Below are 17,689 nucleotides of genomic sequence, written 5' to 3' on the forward strand. Positions count from 1 at the left end.
CTGTAATCTTTTGCTATAAATTCTGTATCTTATGGTCCTGTTCCATACATACCCGATGAAGAGCAGCACTCCGAAAACTAGTGCTTCCAAATATACCTGCTAGACTATTACCTGGTGTTGTGTGATTTTTAACTTTCCCCACCCCAATCCAACACCAGCGCCTCCACATCATGACCAAATTACTTGGTTCACTTTCAGTTTTGAGGTGATAAGCAAAATTACTGCTAATACCTCAAAAGTCCCATCCAAAAGCTCTCAACTTTCTAAATTGGACATGTGATCATAAACCCTTCACTATTAATTAGTTAACGGTAAAAGAATTGTAGGAACACTATTGACACAAGGATTGCAGCAGATCAAAGAGAAAGTCAATTACAGCAATACCATCCAAGAGGTATATAATAAATGCTGAAATGCCATCTCATCAATATCCTGAAAACAAAATTAAAACAAAAAAAAAATGCTGAAAAACATCCAAATGACTTCAGGAAGACACAGCAATTGCAACTTCTAATTATATACAAACTATTCTTTAGCAGCAAGAGATCTTGAGTTGTACCTGCTAAATTGCTCCTAATTTTTCTAAAACAGCACAAACCAGTGGTGAACATCACAGTAGCATCAGGAGTTTGCATACCATGGTAATAAAAAGGAGGAATCATTCCTAAAATGTTGTTTGTATTTTTACATCACATTTTATTTGTAGAACTGTTGATACTTAATAATTGGGTCTCATTCAATACAACAGTCAAAAAAAAGCAAGCAACAGATTTGCGCTTTAGGAACAGGAATGCAAATTAAATCTCTGTAGAGATTGAATCTTTCCCCTTTTTTCTTGTGGGAACACAGTCATTGTTACTGAAAGCAGAAAGTGAAAAACTTGGTCGCATTCAAAATCATAACGGAACACAGCCTTATAACCGGAAACCACTGGGCTGGGCACAGCTCGCAATTCTGACCAAATTGCTTCCTGCATTCAAGGAGGAATAAAATTGCATTTAAAACAAGGACATTTTTCAGTAAAATCACACAATGAAAATATACGGATCTCTCAGAATGAAATTTCAAATCCTCATCCCTGTCCAACTTTATAGTATGAGATTGGGTTAAACAAGTAAGGGCATTTAAGACAAACAAGCTTTTTATGTAAGTTAAAACACCTCAAAGTGTTGGTATTACATAATTGATAACTAAAGTAAAGTAAACAGATACCTACTGCATCATATATTTTGCTAAACACTATAAATATCCCTATGAGTCAATGGACTGCTTCAAAAGAATATTTTAAAATTACAATAATTCGGTCGTGAATCAATATTTGCAACAAAACCATGAAAATTAACTATTTGTTAATTCTGCACGGATGAAATTAGTTGAGAAAAAGATTATTGATTTACTGTCAATAAATTAGAAAGTCTACAAACACCTGGAGAGTAGAAAAATAATAAAATGCAAGAGGAAAGCAGTCTGTTCCACAATTGAGCAGAGATGAAAGGAAAAAAGTCTGAAAAGGCAATAATTATTCCACATGGGTGCAACACGAGTCATTTTAATATATAGAGATACGATTCAAAAAAAGTTGTCACAGTAATAATATTCAGGCTATAAAGATTTAATGCAAAGTCAAATTCACAACCATTTTTAAATACAAAAAGACAAAGCTCTACAAGACTAGCAGAACTATACTGGAGATTTTGATTTAAATTAGTCACGTTTTGTAATAGTCTCACCATTAAAACACGTTATAATTTTGTTCATTTCAGAATGTAAAAAGAGTAGTTTCACACTTCAATAGAAGATAAGCAAAGTCGCTACTTGACTATTAAAAAAATAAATACTACCCATACACATTGCTTATTAGCAATGCCAAAACTAGAGCCACCAGAATAGAATCAAAGTTTCAACACTGAGAAAAAAAACATTCACCACACCCTCATAAATATTAAAAAAAACTTCAATCAGAAGTCTTCAAGTGTTGTTTTATTCAACTAAAAAAACCACTAGAAACTACACCCAGAGCTAAGAAAAATATTTATGAGGCTGCTATCTGTGCCTGAAAAAACAGCAGGGAGCATAATAATTGCAGTGAGCAGTTAAAAGCACAAAATCAGAGGCACTTTTGGGCCATAAAAAAGGATCAGTTTCTGCAATCAGTAAATTGGACCAGAAAACAATTTATCTTTAAATTCCTGACAAAGCTGCAAGTCATGAATGCTATTCCAATTAAAATCAGTCTCTCAACATGCCTCCAGGACACCAATATTTACTGAATGTAAGAGCTTGAAACGGTTTTGCAAACCGACAAAAAAAATCCGATCACTGGTGTTAAGATGCACTGCAGAAACTACATACACAAGAATCACAAATGGCTCAGTGCAGCAGAAATCTATAAACTTTCCTGACAGGAAGTGACTTGCACAATTTGGCATGTTTTACTGCTCAGCAGCAGCATTCCTAGAGGAAACAGCAATTTTAGCTGCAGCAGCTTTTCCCATGTTATGCAGAATCATATGCAACAGATTGAGATTTTCTTCCGAACGTCATTCCACAAAAGTTTAAAATATTTACAACATATGCAGAATTCATAATTTAGTAGCTTGCTTCAAATTGTTTTCCACTAACGTGTTCTATTCAGCTGCTAAAAATGTAGCAAATGAAAGCAAATAAAATTTTTCTACAGCTTTAGATACCAAAGGTTAAGTATAAAAGAAATGTTTTTTCTTCTTGCATTTATTAAATTCACAAGTAATCATCATTATGACTGGATGTGACTAAAAGGGGATGCTTTGGGGGTGGAGCAGGGAAGAAAAAGAGTGTGAAGGGAGTTGTCGATGGTGGCGGGTCAGAAAGAAATAAAGATCGATTTATGCAGGATTTAAAATAATCTACCCGAAAGACTGCACAAGGATGGTCATAAGGAAAATCACCTGATTTTAATTTGGCCACAGAATGACAGCACGAGGTCAAAAAAAAACACAAAAAACTTAAACATAAGCCAGAGCATTCAATTATAAACAAATTGCAGAACCAAGACTCCAAAGCATCAGTATAAATCTTTACGTGATAAAAATATAAATCAGACTTGGAAAAATAAAATTACTGACCATTAAAAAGTGTGTTTTGAAATACAGTCAGTTATAACTACCAGGTTCTGCACCATCTGTGGAGATGGATATTTGACATGATAATTCGATTGTAATATTTAAATTGCTTTAAACACAAATCACATGTACAGAGAGCAGATTTTAAATGTTCGCAACAGAGGTCTTATCTCCTGGCTTGTGAACAAGCAGGAACCCCTACTTTTGAGGCCACCCTGAGGGGATTATGAACTTAAGTTGGAAATCTTACCAGAGGATGGCAGCTCTCCATTGCTCGTCAGTGCCACTGTGAGCATCAACAACTGCTGGCAACACATCCACCTGAGATCCAGGACTGCTGAAGCCAACTGTCATTCTAGTCTGAAGACACCCAAGCTCATTTCAGATTTCTACCTACTTAGATAGGAGAACTTCTTATTATATCAGTTTTAGTAGGTTTTGGGGTCTAGAGGCATATCAGTGTCCATACCTGTGCGACAGAAGGTCCAGGTTCAAGACCAACCTGCTCAGAAGTGTGTCATAACAGGTTGATTGGAAGAAAAACTCCAGGATTGTTAAAAGACTCCAAATTGAGCAGGGGTTGTGAGAGGCAGGGGGCAGAAGGGCTTTAGCAGACCCAAACCTTCCCAATGCCAACTCTATCTTAAAAAGTACTCTAGTAGAACACCACCCCTGGGAGCATAAGAAACTGGAGTTCTTTTATTTCATTCCCTTCTTGGTAACACTCCTATTCCCCCATGGGTTGTATATTAATTGCCACTTGAGGATCTCAACTGACAGTAAGACTGTGCAATGTCTTTGTCCTAGACTTGGAGGAGTCAGACCTGGGAAAGCACAGAGGCATTGCACCATCTGAACTGGGTTTTATATACCACATTTAAAACTCCATCTACAGAAAGTTGCCCAGAGCCTGCAAGTGGCTAGTCTCTCTGGCTAGGACTAGATCATAACAGTTGATTAAAAATTTAAATCAGAAATACTCAAAAATAACACCCCAAAACTAAAATAGTGATAACATTTAGAAAAAAGTGTACATTTAAAATTTACAAAATGCTCCTGATTAAAATAATTATGTATCACAGCAGAAGTGTCCAGCAAGTTTGATTCCTAAAAACAGTTGTTATTTTTAATTAGACTATAAACTGTTTACTAGTGAAGCTTAGGAACATGATCATTATTCAGCTAATTTTCTGGATTTTCAGATTAGCTGTAGATAAACCAGCATGTCTGCACACATTTAAAATACTAGTTTTTGAAATGATTGCAAAGTAACATTATAGGCTGAGTACATTCTATTATCCAATATCTTATCAATTAAATGATTGGTTGAACATTTTACAATGACATAGTTGCTGTAATTCAATCAATCTGATTTAATCATTTTTAAAAATGATATTGATAAATAGACAAAATTTCTTTCACATCTAATATGTACCAGAAAGCAATTCTACACTTCCATTCTCACCATGTGCTCATTCTTTGCTCATTTCTCAACTTTACAGAGCATCAAGAATCACAAACTGAAATATCCATGTTACTTACCTAGAGAAGGGGTATGGGAGGGGCCAAAAAAGGAAGTCTCCAATCACCACCTGATTTACTGTAAAACACAATTTCGGTCGGGGCAAGTATAGAATTGTGACATTTTGCCTTCGCCACTTCAACATTAAACTGCTCTCTTACACTCAAGTGCATAACAGCCAGGAGTTGGGAGTGGGGAATTCGGAACTCTGACTGCCCCACGATAAAGCATTCAAAGCAAAGTTTATGACTTCAACTTCACCTTCAAGAGACGTTAAGAGATGGACAACAACTGACCCTGTAAATAATGTTCATATTTCTGTGAACAAAAATTTCCTGAACTATCTTCATAATCCCTATTATGCAAAGAAACATTGAGCTCTGAAGTTCCACAGCTTACAACAAGAATGTCAAAGATTCACAATCTTCTGAGTGAAGAAATTTTTCCTCCATGTCTTAAATGACTGAAACTTTATTCAGAAACTAAGCAGTTTTCTAAATTCCATAGCCCAAGGAAACATTTTGTCTGTATCTCTCTTACCAACCCCTTATGTTTCAATTGCTTCATCTCTCATGCTACTAAACTTCAGGAAATACAGGCATTTTTAAAATCAGTTGAAAACCTTCTCATTTAGTCTAACAAACTCACAGTTCCTCTAAGGAAAGTGCATACTTCCTTAGATAATGAGACAAACATGGCACAAAGTATTCCAAGTATGGCATCACCATATAAACTGTATTAAGACTTCTTTATTCTTGTACTCCAATCCCTTTGCTAACAGACTACTTGCCTACCTAATTGCTTGCTATACCTGCATATCAACTTTCATCGGTTGCTTTTGAACTCAACTATTTTCCAGTCTCTCACCATTCAATTTTTTATTTTTCCTACTAAAAAGGTGGGAAACTTATTGTTCATATATTCAACCTGTCATATAATCTTCTGCAGCTTCCTTGTATGCACGCCTAATGCTCATTTTCTCATCTAACTTAACATTGTCAGTACATTTGGGTATGTTCATCTATGCAAATAATATGTTTCAAATAGTTGAGGTCAATATATCGATCGCTGCAATACTCAGTTATTTCTTGCCAACCTCAAAAATGTCCCATTTATTGCTTCTATTTTGTTCATTCACCAATCCTTAATTCATGCCTATATCCCGTAGTCTTAAAATTATCAGTTCTGTTCTGTTCACACATATCCAAAAACATTTCAAAAGAAGTGCAAATTGAACCAGAAGATGCATTAATCTCAAAGTTTGAATTAAAAGAAGTATCGTTACTTAAGGAACATTGACTAAGTTAATTCAAGTCCTTCAACCACTGCCTCCAGGTGTGACAGGGACATACACAAGCTACGTTCCCACCCCCCTCCAAAGACAGTAATAACTCAGCATACTCCAGTACACAAAATACCATTAAGAAAGAAAATCTTAACTAAAACATCCTGTTGAGTTTTGAAAATACAGGAAATGTATCAACTATAATGCTTCAAACAGATCAAATCATGCTTTGCATAAATACTTTGCTAATATTACAAATGTTTCTCCATTTCATGGCGTACAGTAAACCTTTCATCATGTGAATCTTGTTGACAGAATGTTCATTGAAACTACACAATGACAAAATAAATCACCTTCCAACAGTCCTGCTGCAGATAGGGAATAAAACAATAAATGCCATGTGGTCCGGGGCAGTTGCTATGCAAACAAACAATCTAAAAGTAAAATAAAAAACTAAACTGGTTCCTTCAAGAGAACATTTATATGTTCCCAACTCAATTTTTTTAAATTCAGCAAACCAAATCTTAAACAAACTAATTATTATCCATAATTATGACTAATAAAAGGGATTAAGTGCAACAACTAGAACAAAGCATTCTGGATTTGTAAGCAACTAAAGAATCACTGCATGTTTCTTTATACTACCAATACCCAGACTTCTATACTTTCAGGAACAGTACACTTTTCGGAGGTCCAGTGTACGTACGTACGTACACACACACACACACACACACACACACACAGGAAAGTGTGCTAAATTGACAGCAGAATGAAATTCAGCACTCGGCACGAGTCAGGACAGGATTTAACTCCAGAAGTTGTGAAGGCTCAACACAAGGGGCAGGTGTAAAGATATCCAAGACCTGTTAGAAGATGCCAAAGACTTTGTGACACGGTTAAAGATGCACAAAGAAATGGGAGAAAGTCACTTGTTAGTTATTCTAGGATCTGGAAATCTAAATCAGGAAACATCTGGATGATTCCTCAGAAGGTCATAAATGGCTATCCTGAATAGAATTAATGTGTCAATGCATGAAGCTGGAGGGTATTTCCTGCAGTTTTAGACAAAATGGGACCAAATAAAACAATTTTAACTTTAAATAGAAGAAAAAAGGGTAAGGATTTCATTTTGCGAAAATATGCTTTATTCATAAATTATAAGTACATTACAAGCAAGTCAAGTTAGATATTATGGAAAATACAGTAAGCATTTCACATTCCTCATTTGAGGCATCTAAGAGTGCAAATACTCAATGCAAAAATAAACATGAGAACATTGACCAATACATACTATTTACATTTCAAATATAAACTATGAGGGGTTCTCAAGATTAACAGACCTTTGAATTATCATGCCAGATAGAGTGTACGCGGTGGGTTTTTCCCTGTGCCTTGACACTGGCTGTCCCAAACATCAGTGTGCCCCTCAGCATGTAGTCCTAGATCTTGAAACATGCCACTCTGCAATACTCGGTGATGTCCAGACCAAGAAGCATCTTCCATAAGAGATGTGGTCTTCTGGTGGTCCAAATGCAATTGATGTTTACCTCAGTGTGCACCCTAGGGAATGATCCATACAACACAGAGTACTGCAGCACAGAGGTGCTTCTACAAATTCCACCAAAAACACTGCAGCTCTCTCCAGACCTTCTTTGCAAAACTATATTCCACAAGTCTCTTCAGCAGCACAGCCGTCAACAGCAGCATATGGCGGGGCAGAGAGAGTCCAAGTATACAAGAAAAATCTGATGAATAGTGCTCTTCTCACCACCAGCCAAGCTAAGTCCCTGTGCTTGTTGGAAAGTTTTGGTAATGAGGCGTTCTCCTCAAGATGTCAAGAATATCATAAGTCGACCACTGCCTGATGAACTTGTAATCAAAAATAACTTTTTCTAAAAGGGAAAGGTGATAGTTGTATGGTCCAACAACTTGAAGCGTTCTGCATCAATAAGGCCATAGCAATGCTTTGCATCACAGAACATTTGCAGAACACAGTAGGCAAAGGTCAAGTGTGTCACTAAAAGCCTCCGCACAGCTTCTCCAGATAAGGTTTAGAGTGGATTAAATCTTTGGTTCGATAGAGAGGAGAGCAGTATTTAACCCTGTGCTATACATTCATTCCTTTATTAAGTATCATATGTCTGATTTATTGAAACAGTCATACAATCAGAAACAAGAATGCATTATTTGGCCTACAGATCCATAATCATTTCCATCCAGCTCAGAGTCAAACAGAACCTTGATGAATGGCTCAATGCCAAATTTGGTTTCTTCTCACAATCCAGTTCCATACAAGCCCCTCTGCAACATTGTCAGTCAGCTTTCAAACTCACCGCTTCTGCTACCAAACTCTAGCCAGGATCTTCATCACTCAAGGTTCCAGTTTCCTGATCATATCATGCATCAATTCTCACATCTATCAGCAGATCCTCTTTCAAAACTGATTCCCAGGGTTTCTGCATGTTGATTTAGAAATGGTCAATTTTGAAATTTCTCAGCCTCACATTGCTACTTTTGTAGCTCTCTTCCTAGACCTCAATCCTGCATGCACTTTTCTCAACACCAGGCTTCTGTTTCCCTTTCCTCAGTCCCATATATTGCTTTCAGTTCTCAATGCTGGTGTTCAAAAAATCCACATAAAAAAGTGTGCTATTGTTCTGAATAACTGTGGCTCAAATCTGTAAAGGAAGGGATGATCAATAACAGGTCGCCAAGAACACTTAGGAGAAAGTGAGGACTGCAGATGCTGGACATCAGAGCTTAAAAATGTTCCTGAAGAAGGGCTTATGCCCGAAACGTCGATTCTCCTGCTCCTTTGATGCTGTTTGACCTGTTGCGCTTTTCCAGCAACATATTTTTATGCCAAGAACACTTAAATGCTTCATTCTTGACAGAATTACATTAACTGAGCTGTCAGATGCAAATTATTCAAATGGAGTTGACACAAAAGGAACATCTGGAGTAAATAAAAACCTTTATGAGATATGTTTATGACAAAAAGAAAACAATGCCCCTCCATTTGTTTCAGAGACAAATGCATATGGTATTCCACTGAATTATAAAGGCTACAAATCTTGCAGGTTTGATCTTTGTTCTATACCAAATTACATTAATTTTTTTAATAGGGGAATTGCAAACCTCCCAAAAAAGGAGCAAACAGTCTAGCTCCACTCATTTTCTAATGATGTCTTGGATCAGGCTTCATAGGCTACACAGCCTGTTACACACAGTTTAGATTTGCAGGTGAAGGAGCGTCAGTTAACAGGGAAGCAGATGGCCCAGAGTATTGATAGAAACACACATCTTAGGCTGCAATGACAACAAAAATTGCTGGAGATCAGTGGGTTAGGCAGTGTCCACGGAGAGAAAGCACGCTAAAAGTTGAGAGTCTAGATGGCTCTTCAGAGCTTCTAAGGCTGCAACTTCTACTGAAGGTGATAAAACTGATTTTTTAAAAATTGACCGGCCCAATTAATTAGGCTAGTTGCTTTATTTACTTCAGATCCACCTAAAATATAAAGATAAAATTATTTCTCAATTTCCCCTTAGTGTCAATTGACACTCTACAAAAGGTAGTCCTGGCATATTTTATACTTACACTATGCAATCACCTTCCTTCCATTTGAACTGGAATCAGAATTGCCTCATTGCGGTTGCTCTATAGCAGGGATGGGGAACCTGCAGCCTTCTAGGCCATTGTGTGTGGTCTTTTGAATGAATACAAATTTTAGAGAACAAATCTTTTATTTTTTATTAATTTTTTTTGTCCTTTATTATTTTTATTTTAATCTTAAAATGAATGTATTTAAAATACCAGAGAGTAAAAGAAAATTCAACGAAATAATCCTCACAGACTGACCGCCACAATTTAAAAAATGTGAATTTTGAAGAATATATAATTGAAGTTTCTTGGATGCGGCCTTATTAGATTACAACTAACATAATGCGGCCTTCCAACATGAAAAGGTTCCCCACATCTGCTCTACAGAATAAACTCACAAGAGTCTATAGATGTCTCATTTCTATAAAACTGTACTAACTCGGTATATACTTATCTAAAACTTTATAATATAACCTTCTTCTTGACTTTAATACTTAATTGAATATCAGGCTGTTTGTTCTTTATGGTCACCTGTACTAGCCTACAAGTGAACAATATGGTCAATAGTCTAATGCTATGGCACCACAAATTTTCAATTATTTCTCAAACATATCCAACAGAGAGAGTTCATAATTCTTAAGCAGAGTATGCAACTTATCCAAGTTATGCATTAATCTAAATTTGGCTCACATAATCTATTCAGCTTCTCTTGGGATTATAAGACTACAAGACATAGAAGCAGAAATTATGGCATTCAGCCCATCAAGTCTGCTCCACCATTCAATCACTGTTGATAAGTTTCTCAACCCCATTCTCGCACTTTCTTCCTGTAACTCTTGATTCTCAAGAATCTATCTTAAATATACTCAATGATCTGGCCTTCACAGCATTCTGTGGCAATGAATTCCATAGATTCAGCACTGTCTGGCTGAAGAAGCTTCTCCTTACCTCCGTTCTAGAAGATCTTCCCTTTACTCTAAGGCTGTGCCCTCGGGTTCTAGTCTCTTCTACCAATGGAAACATCTCCCCAACATTTACTCTGTCCAGGTCATTCAGTATGTTTCAATTAGATCCCTGTCTCATCCTTCTAAATTCCTCATAGTATAGACCTAGAATCCTCAATCATTCCTCATAGGCTTTTCATTCCTGGGACCATTGTCATGAACCTCCTCTGAACACACTCCAAGGCTGTACATCCTTCCTGAGATATGGGACCCAAAACTGCTCATAATGATAACAATTCCAAATAGTTTTTTATTTCAGATCGGGAAATGCAACTTTTGCATGAGGTATTCCATGTCAAGTATTCATCGGCAATCGCTCACTAACTAGCATGACAGCCCACCTAGAGAATCCCATGTCATTGGTCATAGGTTCAATGGTTCTTTGCGCAGCTGATTAGCTCAATCTTACACCTGGAAACATGTGGCTGTAAGGACTGGTCCTTGGCTTTGAGAATGCTGGCATTCTCTTCTCGGATTCCATTTCTGTACTTGGTCTTGCCAACAGGTGTCCCTTCATACGGGAGCTTCTACCAAGGGAGGCACTGTGGCTCAGTGGTTAGCACTGCTGCCTCATAGTGCCAGGACCTGGGTTCGATTCCAGCCTTGGACAACTACCTGTGGGGAGTTTGCTCATTCTCCTAGTGACTGCATGGGTTTCCTCCAGGTGCTCCAGTTCCCTCCCACAAACCAAAGATGTGCAGGTTAAGTGAATTGGCCATGCTAAACTGCTGATAGTGTTCAGGGATGTGTAGGTTAGGTGCATTAGTTAGGGGGTATATGTAAAGTAATGGGGAATGGGTTTGGGTGGGATACTCTTTGGAGGGTTGATGTGGACTTGATGGGCTTGCGGGCCTGTTTCCACACTGTAGGGATTCTGTGAAGTCAGTTCCTTCCAGAAGAGGGTTTCCCACATGTTGACATCTATGATCCATTTCTTGAAGAAATACATCAGGGAGTCTTTGAAATGCTTCCTTTGTTCTCCTCAGTCCAAGGAAGGCATTTATTCAAGAGTGAAGATTTGCTTTGGTACTTGGAACTCAAGCATCCTAGGCAAGCTTGGTTTTGGATCATCACAGCATTAATGCTAGTGCTATTGGTTCCTACAACGACACCAGATATTAATATGCCAGTCCTCACTGCTGATGTGTAAAACAACATCAATGGTAAGTCAAGGGCTCTGAAGTGTCGTCTATATGTGGTCCAAGTTTTGGAGTCATACTGAAGAGTTGGAAGGATCTTGATCGTAGCAGCATAGATGCCACAGCCATTGAAAAGCAGAGTTATCCACATACTGAAGTTCCATAAGTGATTGTGGTGCAGTTTTCTTCTTGGCTTTAGCCATCTGAAGATTGAAATGTTTTCTGCCTATACTGTTGACAGGACTCTGAAGCTTGTTCTTCACAAGAAGAAGAACAAGAACAAGAATGGTAGCAATAAAAGATAGATGAAAGGTAGGAAGAGGGAGGGGAGGCGTGATGAAGTATCCTTCTTAAAGTCCTAGTCGAGTATTCTTTCCTATAATTCTTCTTCCCAAAAATAACGTTCTATAATAGTCACACAACATGGGAAACAGACCCTCTTCAGTCCAGCCAGACCATCCCAAACTACACTAGTCCCACGTGCCTGCGCTTGGACCACATCCCTCCAAACTTTTCCTATTCATATACTTATCCAAATGTCTTTTAAACGTTGTAACTATACCCGCATCCATCACTTCCTCTGAAAGTTTATTCTACACATGAAGATCTTCATTTCACAAAATGCACCTGTCTAAAACCTTGGGAGACATTATTGCATTCCAACCAATTTTCACAGTAAACTCAGCTTGAAACCACTATACTTTAAGTGCTCTCTACGCACACACTTTGCATTCACCATGTAGTCATTAAAACATATTCATCTCCAATAACTCACTTCAATCTAAACAGAACTGTACACATTTTAGCTACATAAGTACATGCTTACACTCAACCAGCTGATCTGTTGCATTATTGTCCTCAAATTGACATCTGACATCCCGTCTTCCACACAACCAACTTCTATTCTTTTCTAATGTTATTCATTATCACCCTTCTCAATCATTTACCCCTCTTTTTCCTCAAATATTTGCCACTGTATCTGTATTTATTGAGGAAACTGGTTCCAAGTAGTAAAACCAGGCAAAGCTCATCATCTAATCGGTTTTCCTTGTTCCAAAATGCATTATAACTTTGGGGGAAATTACAATTTATTACATACATTCCTCAAGCACTGTTTGACACATCAACGGTTTTACGCTAACATAAGCAATGCTAAGCATTCCATTAAAAATTGCTTGCATTATTACAGCACCTTTAAAATGGCTAAATATCCTAACGTAGTAATATGCCCAGAAGCAATGACTTATTAATCTACTTCTCAACTCCTCAAGCACACATATCCATTCTTTATCAGGCTGATGGATCTTACATGAACCACAATTTTTGACTGTTCTCCCACTTAAACTCAGGAAACTTTTCACCAGCCCAAATGATTCTTTTTATCCTGGTGTCTGAAACAATCTGTACTTAACAAACCCTCTATTGTACACTACCTATTAGGAGTGGACTGGGTCAGCTAAAAGAACACAGGACAAGAATGACAGACAGACAGACCAAGAGATATGTTGGTTGATAGAACAGCACTCAAGAAATTTCCAAAATTCCAAGGTATGTATTGTGCCAGACTACCAACTAACTTTATATAGTCTTATGAGTGTTTTTGTTCCAAATGATCCTTTCTGTATACTGTATCATAGAATCTCTACAGTGTGGAAGCAGGCTATTCAGCCCATTGAGTCCATTCGAACCTCCGAACAGCATCCTATCCAGACCCAACCCCCTATCCTATGCCAGTAACCCTGCATTTTCCATGCTAATCCACCTAACCTGCACATTTTTGGACTGCGGGAGGAAACTGGAGCAAATTCACACAGACATAGGGAGAATGTCCAACTCTACGCAGTCAAATCTGGGTCCCTAGCCCTGTGAGGCAGCAGTGCTAACCACTGAACTACTGTGCCACCTGTACAAGTCTAGTCATTTTAACTGTCTTACATCACTATCAAACGTTGCTATGTGGTTATGCAAAATCTTTCCTCCTTGATCAAATTATTGTAGACCAACTCACATTATGGAAATGCATGTCGCAGAGAATTTTCCAAGTTCTGCAAATTATATTAGTCAGATAGTCCTCAAATGCAATGACTCTTCTGAAGTGCTACTTGAGCTCACTCATCTTGGACACTGGTTCTGGATAGCTCATCATACATGGCACAAAACAGACACACTGTCTGAGCCTTCCATTATTACACTGAAAGCTGCACTGCTCATCTTTAAACCTTCTAGGATATGCATCTCCAATCCAGATTATGTTAACAGCTCATTGTTTTTGTGCTGCTAAAACAAAGGTTAACTATTTCAATACAGACAGAACCTTTTAACATTACAGTCCTTCACAGAAGGTTATTTGTGCCTGTTCTTTACAAATGCTTACCCATGATGGTCTTTTACATACTACAAGCACTCCTTAAAATAAAACAAAAAGGTTCTAAAAGTATAGTATACACTGCTACTTATGAAGCCACTTTAAAGATCAATGTGTTTATTGTTATTCAAATTCACTTGTTTATATTCCAAGTTTTGCAAAATAAAATTATTTGTAACCTAGCTTTAGAAAAATCCATTTATATATTAAAAAAGAGAGGCAAATGAATGGTGAAGGAGGCCATTGTGTTTGGACCCCACCACAAACTCCATTCATTTCATTTGCAGATTTAAGGCTGAACCAGATTGTTTAGGGCATTGTGGTCATATCTAACCCAGAGATGACATTCTGACCGCATAACCTTGGCACTCGATGATCTATTTTCATCTCCTTAATACTTCTCAACTTCTCACATGCATCAGCTCACTTGTTGCTGATAAAAATGGTCATGGTATTAGAACCTCTAGACAATGACAGCTTTAACCAAATTGTGGCTGGTCTTCCAAATACTACCTTCCAAAAAAATGTAGGTTGTCCATTCTGCCACCTGTGCCTGTACGTATACCATTCTGTTCATCCATCACCCCTGTGAGCACTGATCTACGACAACACCCAGGCAAGCAATACCTCTATTTTAAAATTGCCATTATTTTAATTATCTTTCTTGTTTTCAATCCATGGCCTCACCAACTTCCTCCAGCCCCACAACTTTCCAAGATACCTGCATTCATCTAATTCAGGTCTCTTCAGCATCCAATTTTAATTGCTCCTTCATTGCTGCCCTTGCATCAACTGTCAAGGACCAAGCTGTGGAATTGCCTCCTTCACCCACTTTCCTCAACTAAACCTTTGGCCATCTGCCTTATGAGCTTGGTATTGTATATTCCTTTCTACTACTCCTATGAAGAACCTTGGGACACCACATTGTCATGGCACTACATAAAGTGTTGATATTTCAAGTAAGCTTCATTAGTTATGCTAACCATTAAAACAATACCACCTTCTATTCAGAAAAACAATAGAAAGGCCTGTGGGAAGGAAAGACTAGTGAAAAGACTTCAATTAAAGCTCAAAGACAAATTTCTGTTTCTTTTAAGAGTTATACCTTGGAACACACACCATGGTAGAAAAATTAAACATTGAATAAAAAGACTGTAACTCTTTCAAACTCCTTACCATGTACCATTACAGTCATGACTAGAAAATATTAATTAAAATTTTATTTCTCTCCAGCCAGAGTTTTATCTTCTAGTGATTAAGTGCAGCCTCTGAAAGATATTCACTGCTCCAATTCAAGCAAAATTAGTAATATTCCTTTGCAAGCCTTCTATTAGTACTTTACAAGTTGCTATTCTTTATATTGGTGGATAGGGAGTCTCTGATCCGATTTATGCAACGTGACAGCATCAGACGTGAAACCACTGAACAAAGACGATTTTTTTTCGAACATATAAGGAATATCCAAGTGAAGCTCAACACAACGCAGCCCCCGCAGCAGCTAGAGAGAAAAAAAACTGGGGCTTAGCTTAACATTGTGAAATTTTCTCTAAGCAGAGCCAGCGCATCATTCGGTCGAAACTGGAAACCATACAAGGCATCGTGTAACCGCGATGTCGACAGCATTCATGCGGTTTTGTGTGTGGGGTGGGGGAAAGAATTGGCAAAAGTGGTGACGGCACACCCATCAAAAATCAAGACTTTACCCAGTTTCTCCACCAGCTTGAGCATCACTCCTCCTATATGCACCTCTCCGGTCACTCGGAGGGAAACATCGCGGTTCAGGTCGGTCACAAGAACATTTAGTTCCCACGTCCCATCAGCGTAACAGCCATCTGGCATTCGAATTCCGTCCAGTGCCATCTTTCACCTGGGGACAGTGAAAGAGTTAAATTAACTGGTTAGAACGAAACGATAACGTTACATGATCGGCTTTTGGAAGAAGCAGACAATGTCATTCACTGAAATGGTGACAGCACAGCAAGAGACGCAGCAATACAGATCTTGCAGCCAATGCAGATTGAAAGCATTAACAGGCGTCAAAGTGAACACAAAGATCAAATCGAATTGAAGGTCTTTGCACGTACAAAGCAACTGCAAGGAGTGGGCCACGCATTTTCCGTTATAGGGCTTCAAATTACAGCTTGATACTCACGGCGGTGCTGCAAACCTGTTGAAATCGGTTTTACACGCTATCATACAGTTGTATCTTAAAAGTTGCACATTCTCGGGAACAAAACGAGGCTTCGCGATCCCTAACTGCTCAGACTGTGCGGGGCTAGAAACTAACTACACTTCAAAAAGGCTGATTTATGACCGTGCAGCTCACAATCTGAAACGGATTAAAAAAGACACAGTCTACGGGATAAAAGAGATCAGCACGGGGGGGGGGGGAAGAGAGAGAGAGATAGAAGGGGCTTCGAAGCCCATCCGCTTGACAATGCAAACCAAACCCCTGGGCGTCTCTTTCCCCTTCTCCCCCCACCCCCCCCACTCCCCCACTCCCCGTTGCCCTTTCCACAAAAACCATCCTCCATCTGAAACCCCATCGTGTCAGACCCCTCCCCATTTGTCACTCGATCCAGATGGTGGCGAGGGACAGCGCTTCCATACAAATTCACCCCCCCCCCCTCACGACACACACACACACACACAACAAACAACAACAACAAAACAGAAACAAACGGATTATTTAAAAATCTGCCCTCACCAGAGCGGAGCCGGACCAAAGTCCACCGAAAGCGAATATACAGGCCGGGTTTCTAAAGTGTGGCGAGGGATTTAACCCGACAGCAACAGTTATAGACGGGGAGGGGGGGGGGGGGGGGGTAAAAATCCGAAAATGTAAACATTAAAAATTACCTCCGAAAGTCAATGTTGGTGACAGCCCAGCGGTATCGGGTGGTGGGGGAGCGATGGAGGAATAGAGTTTTCCCACGGGCGCAGGGGTCCAAGCTGGCGGCCGTTGGCTGGACGGTTAATGGAGTCACTCCTGGGGCGGGATTCCCCCCCTCTCCTCCTCCCTGTCTCTCTCAGCGTCGCCGTAAACTTCAATCTCAGCCTGTGGCACTCACAGCCCGCTGTCCATGTCTGAGTGAGTGAGTGTGAGTGCCCAGGCACCAGGCAGCACCGCCCCTCCTCTCCCTCTCCCTCTCCCTCTCTCTCCCTTTTTCCTTCCCTCCTCCGCGCTCAGGATCCAGCTCGAGCCCAAGCCGAGCCTCCGCTGCCTTTTATGGAAATGAGGAGCAGCAGCGCCGCACATCCGGGCCTCGAGCTGCCCCAGATTGATCTCGAGACCGCATTCCCGTTAGCACGGCCCGTCCTGCACGGAGCAGACCATCGGCGCTCGAGAGCCGGACGCTCAGACCCCAGACCCCGCTGCAAACATTTCCACTCCTGCACTTTTCCCCATTTCTCTTCCTTCCCCCTGCGACGTCCAGCTCATTATTCGGCGTTGCCATGGAGCCAGCTTTTTAACTGTGCACTGTAATTCAGAAGGAATTAACCCACGCGGGTGTAATTTTGTTCGAGTCAGCAAGGAGACGTGTGGGCCCATTCGATGATATAAATACAGTTTTATGAGCATACCAACAAGGAGCAGGGCTGGCCATTCAGCCCCTCAAGCCTGCTCCATCATGCAACAAGATTGCAAACTCAAATATGCATTCCTGTCTA

The 17,689-nt window shown here is 39.4% G+C and overlaps 1 protein-coding gene across 5 annotated transcripts in view; it reads right to left on the minus strand.

The window, feature by feature from the left end:
- Positions 1 to 17,414, minus strand: part of fermt2 (FERM domain containing kindlin 2) — a 143,931-nt gene extending 126,517 nt beyond the window's left edge. For 2 of the 5 annotated variants that reach the window (XM_072568734.1, XM_072568732.1), the window contains exons 1-2: positions 16,877 to 17,414; positions 15,721 to 15,884 (exon numbers count right to left, since the gene is read on the minus strand). In XM_072568734.1, the coding sequence (XP_072424835.1) occupies positions 15,721 to 15,877 (157 nt within the window). In that variant the 5' untranslated portion in view covers positions 15,878 to 15,884; positions 16,877 to 17,414. Of the gene's footprint in view, positions 1 to 15,720; positions 15,885 to 16,169; positions 16,403 to 16,876 lie in introns of those variants that run through there. The other 3 variants (XM_072568736.1, XM_072568735.1, XM_072568733.1) reach the window with 2 other exon arrangements.
- Between the last annotated feature and the right edge of the window lie 275 nt (positions 17,415 to 17,689).

Source organism: Chiloscyllium punctatum, chromosome 4 (assembly GCF_047496795.1).
Source record: "Chiloscyllium punctatum isolate Juve2018m chromosome 4, sChiPun1.3, whole genome shotgun sequence".
NCBI classification, from domain to species: domain Eukaryota; kingdom Metazoa; phylum Chordata; class Chondrichthyes; order Orectolobiformes; family Hemiscylliidae; genus Chiloscyllium; species Chiloscyllium punctatum.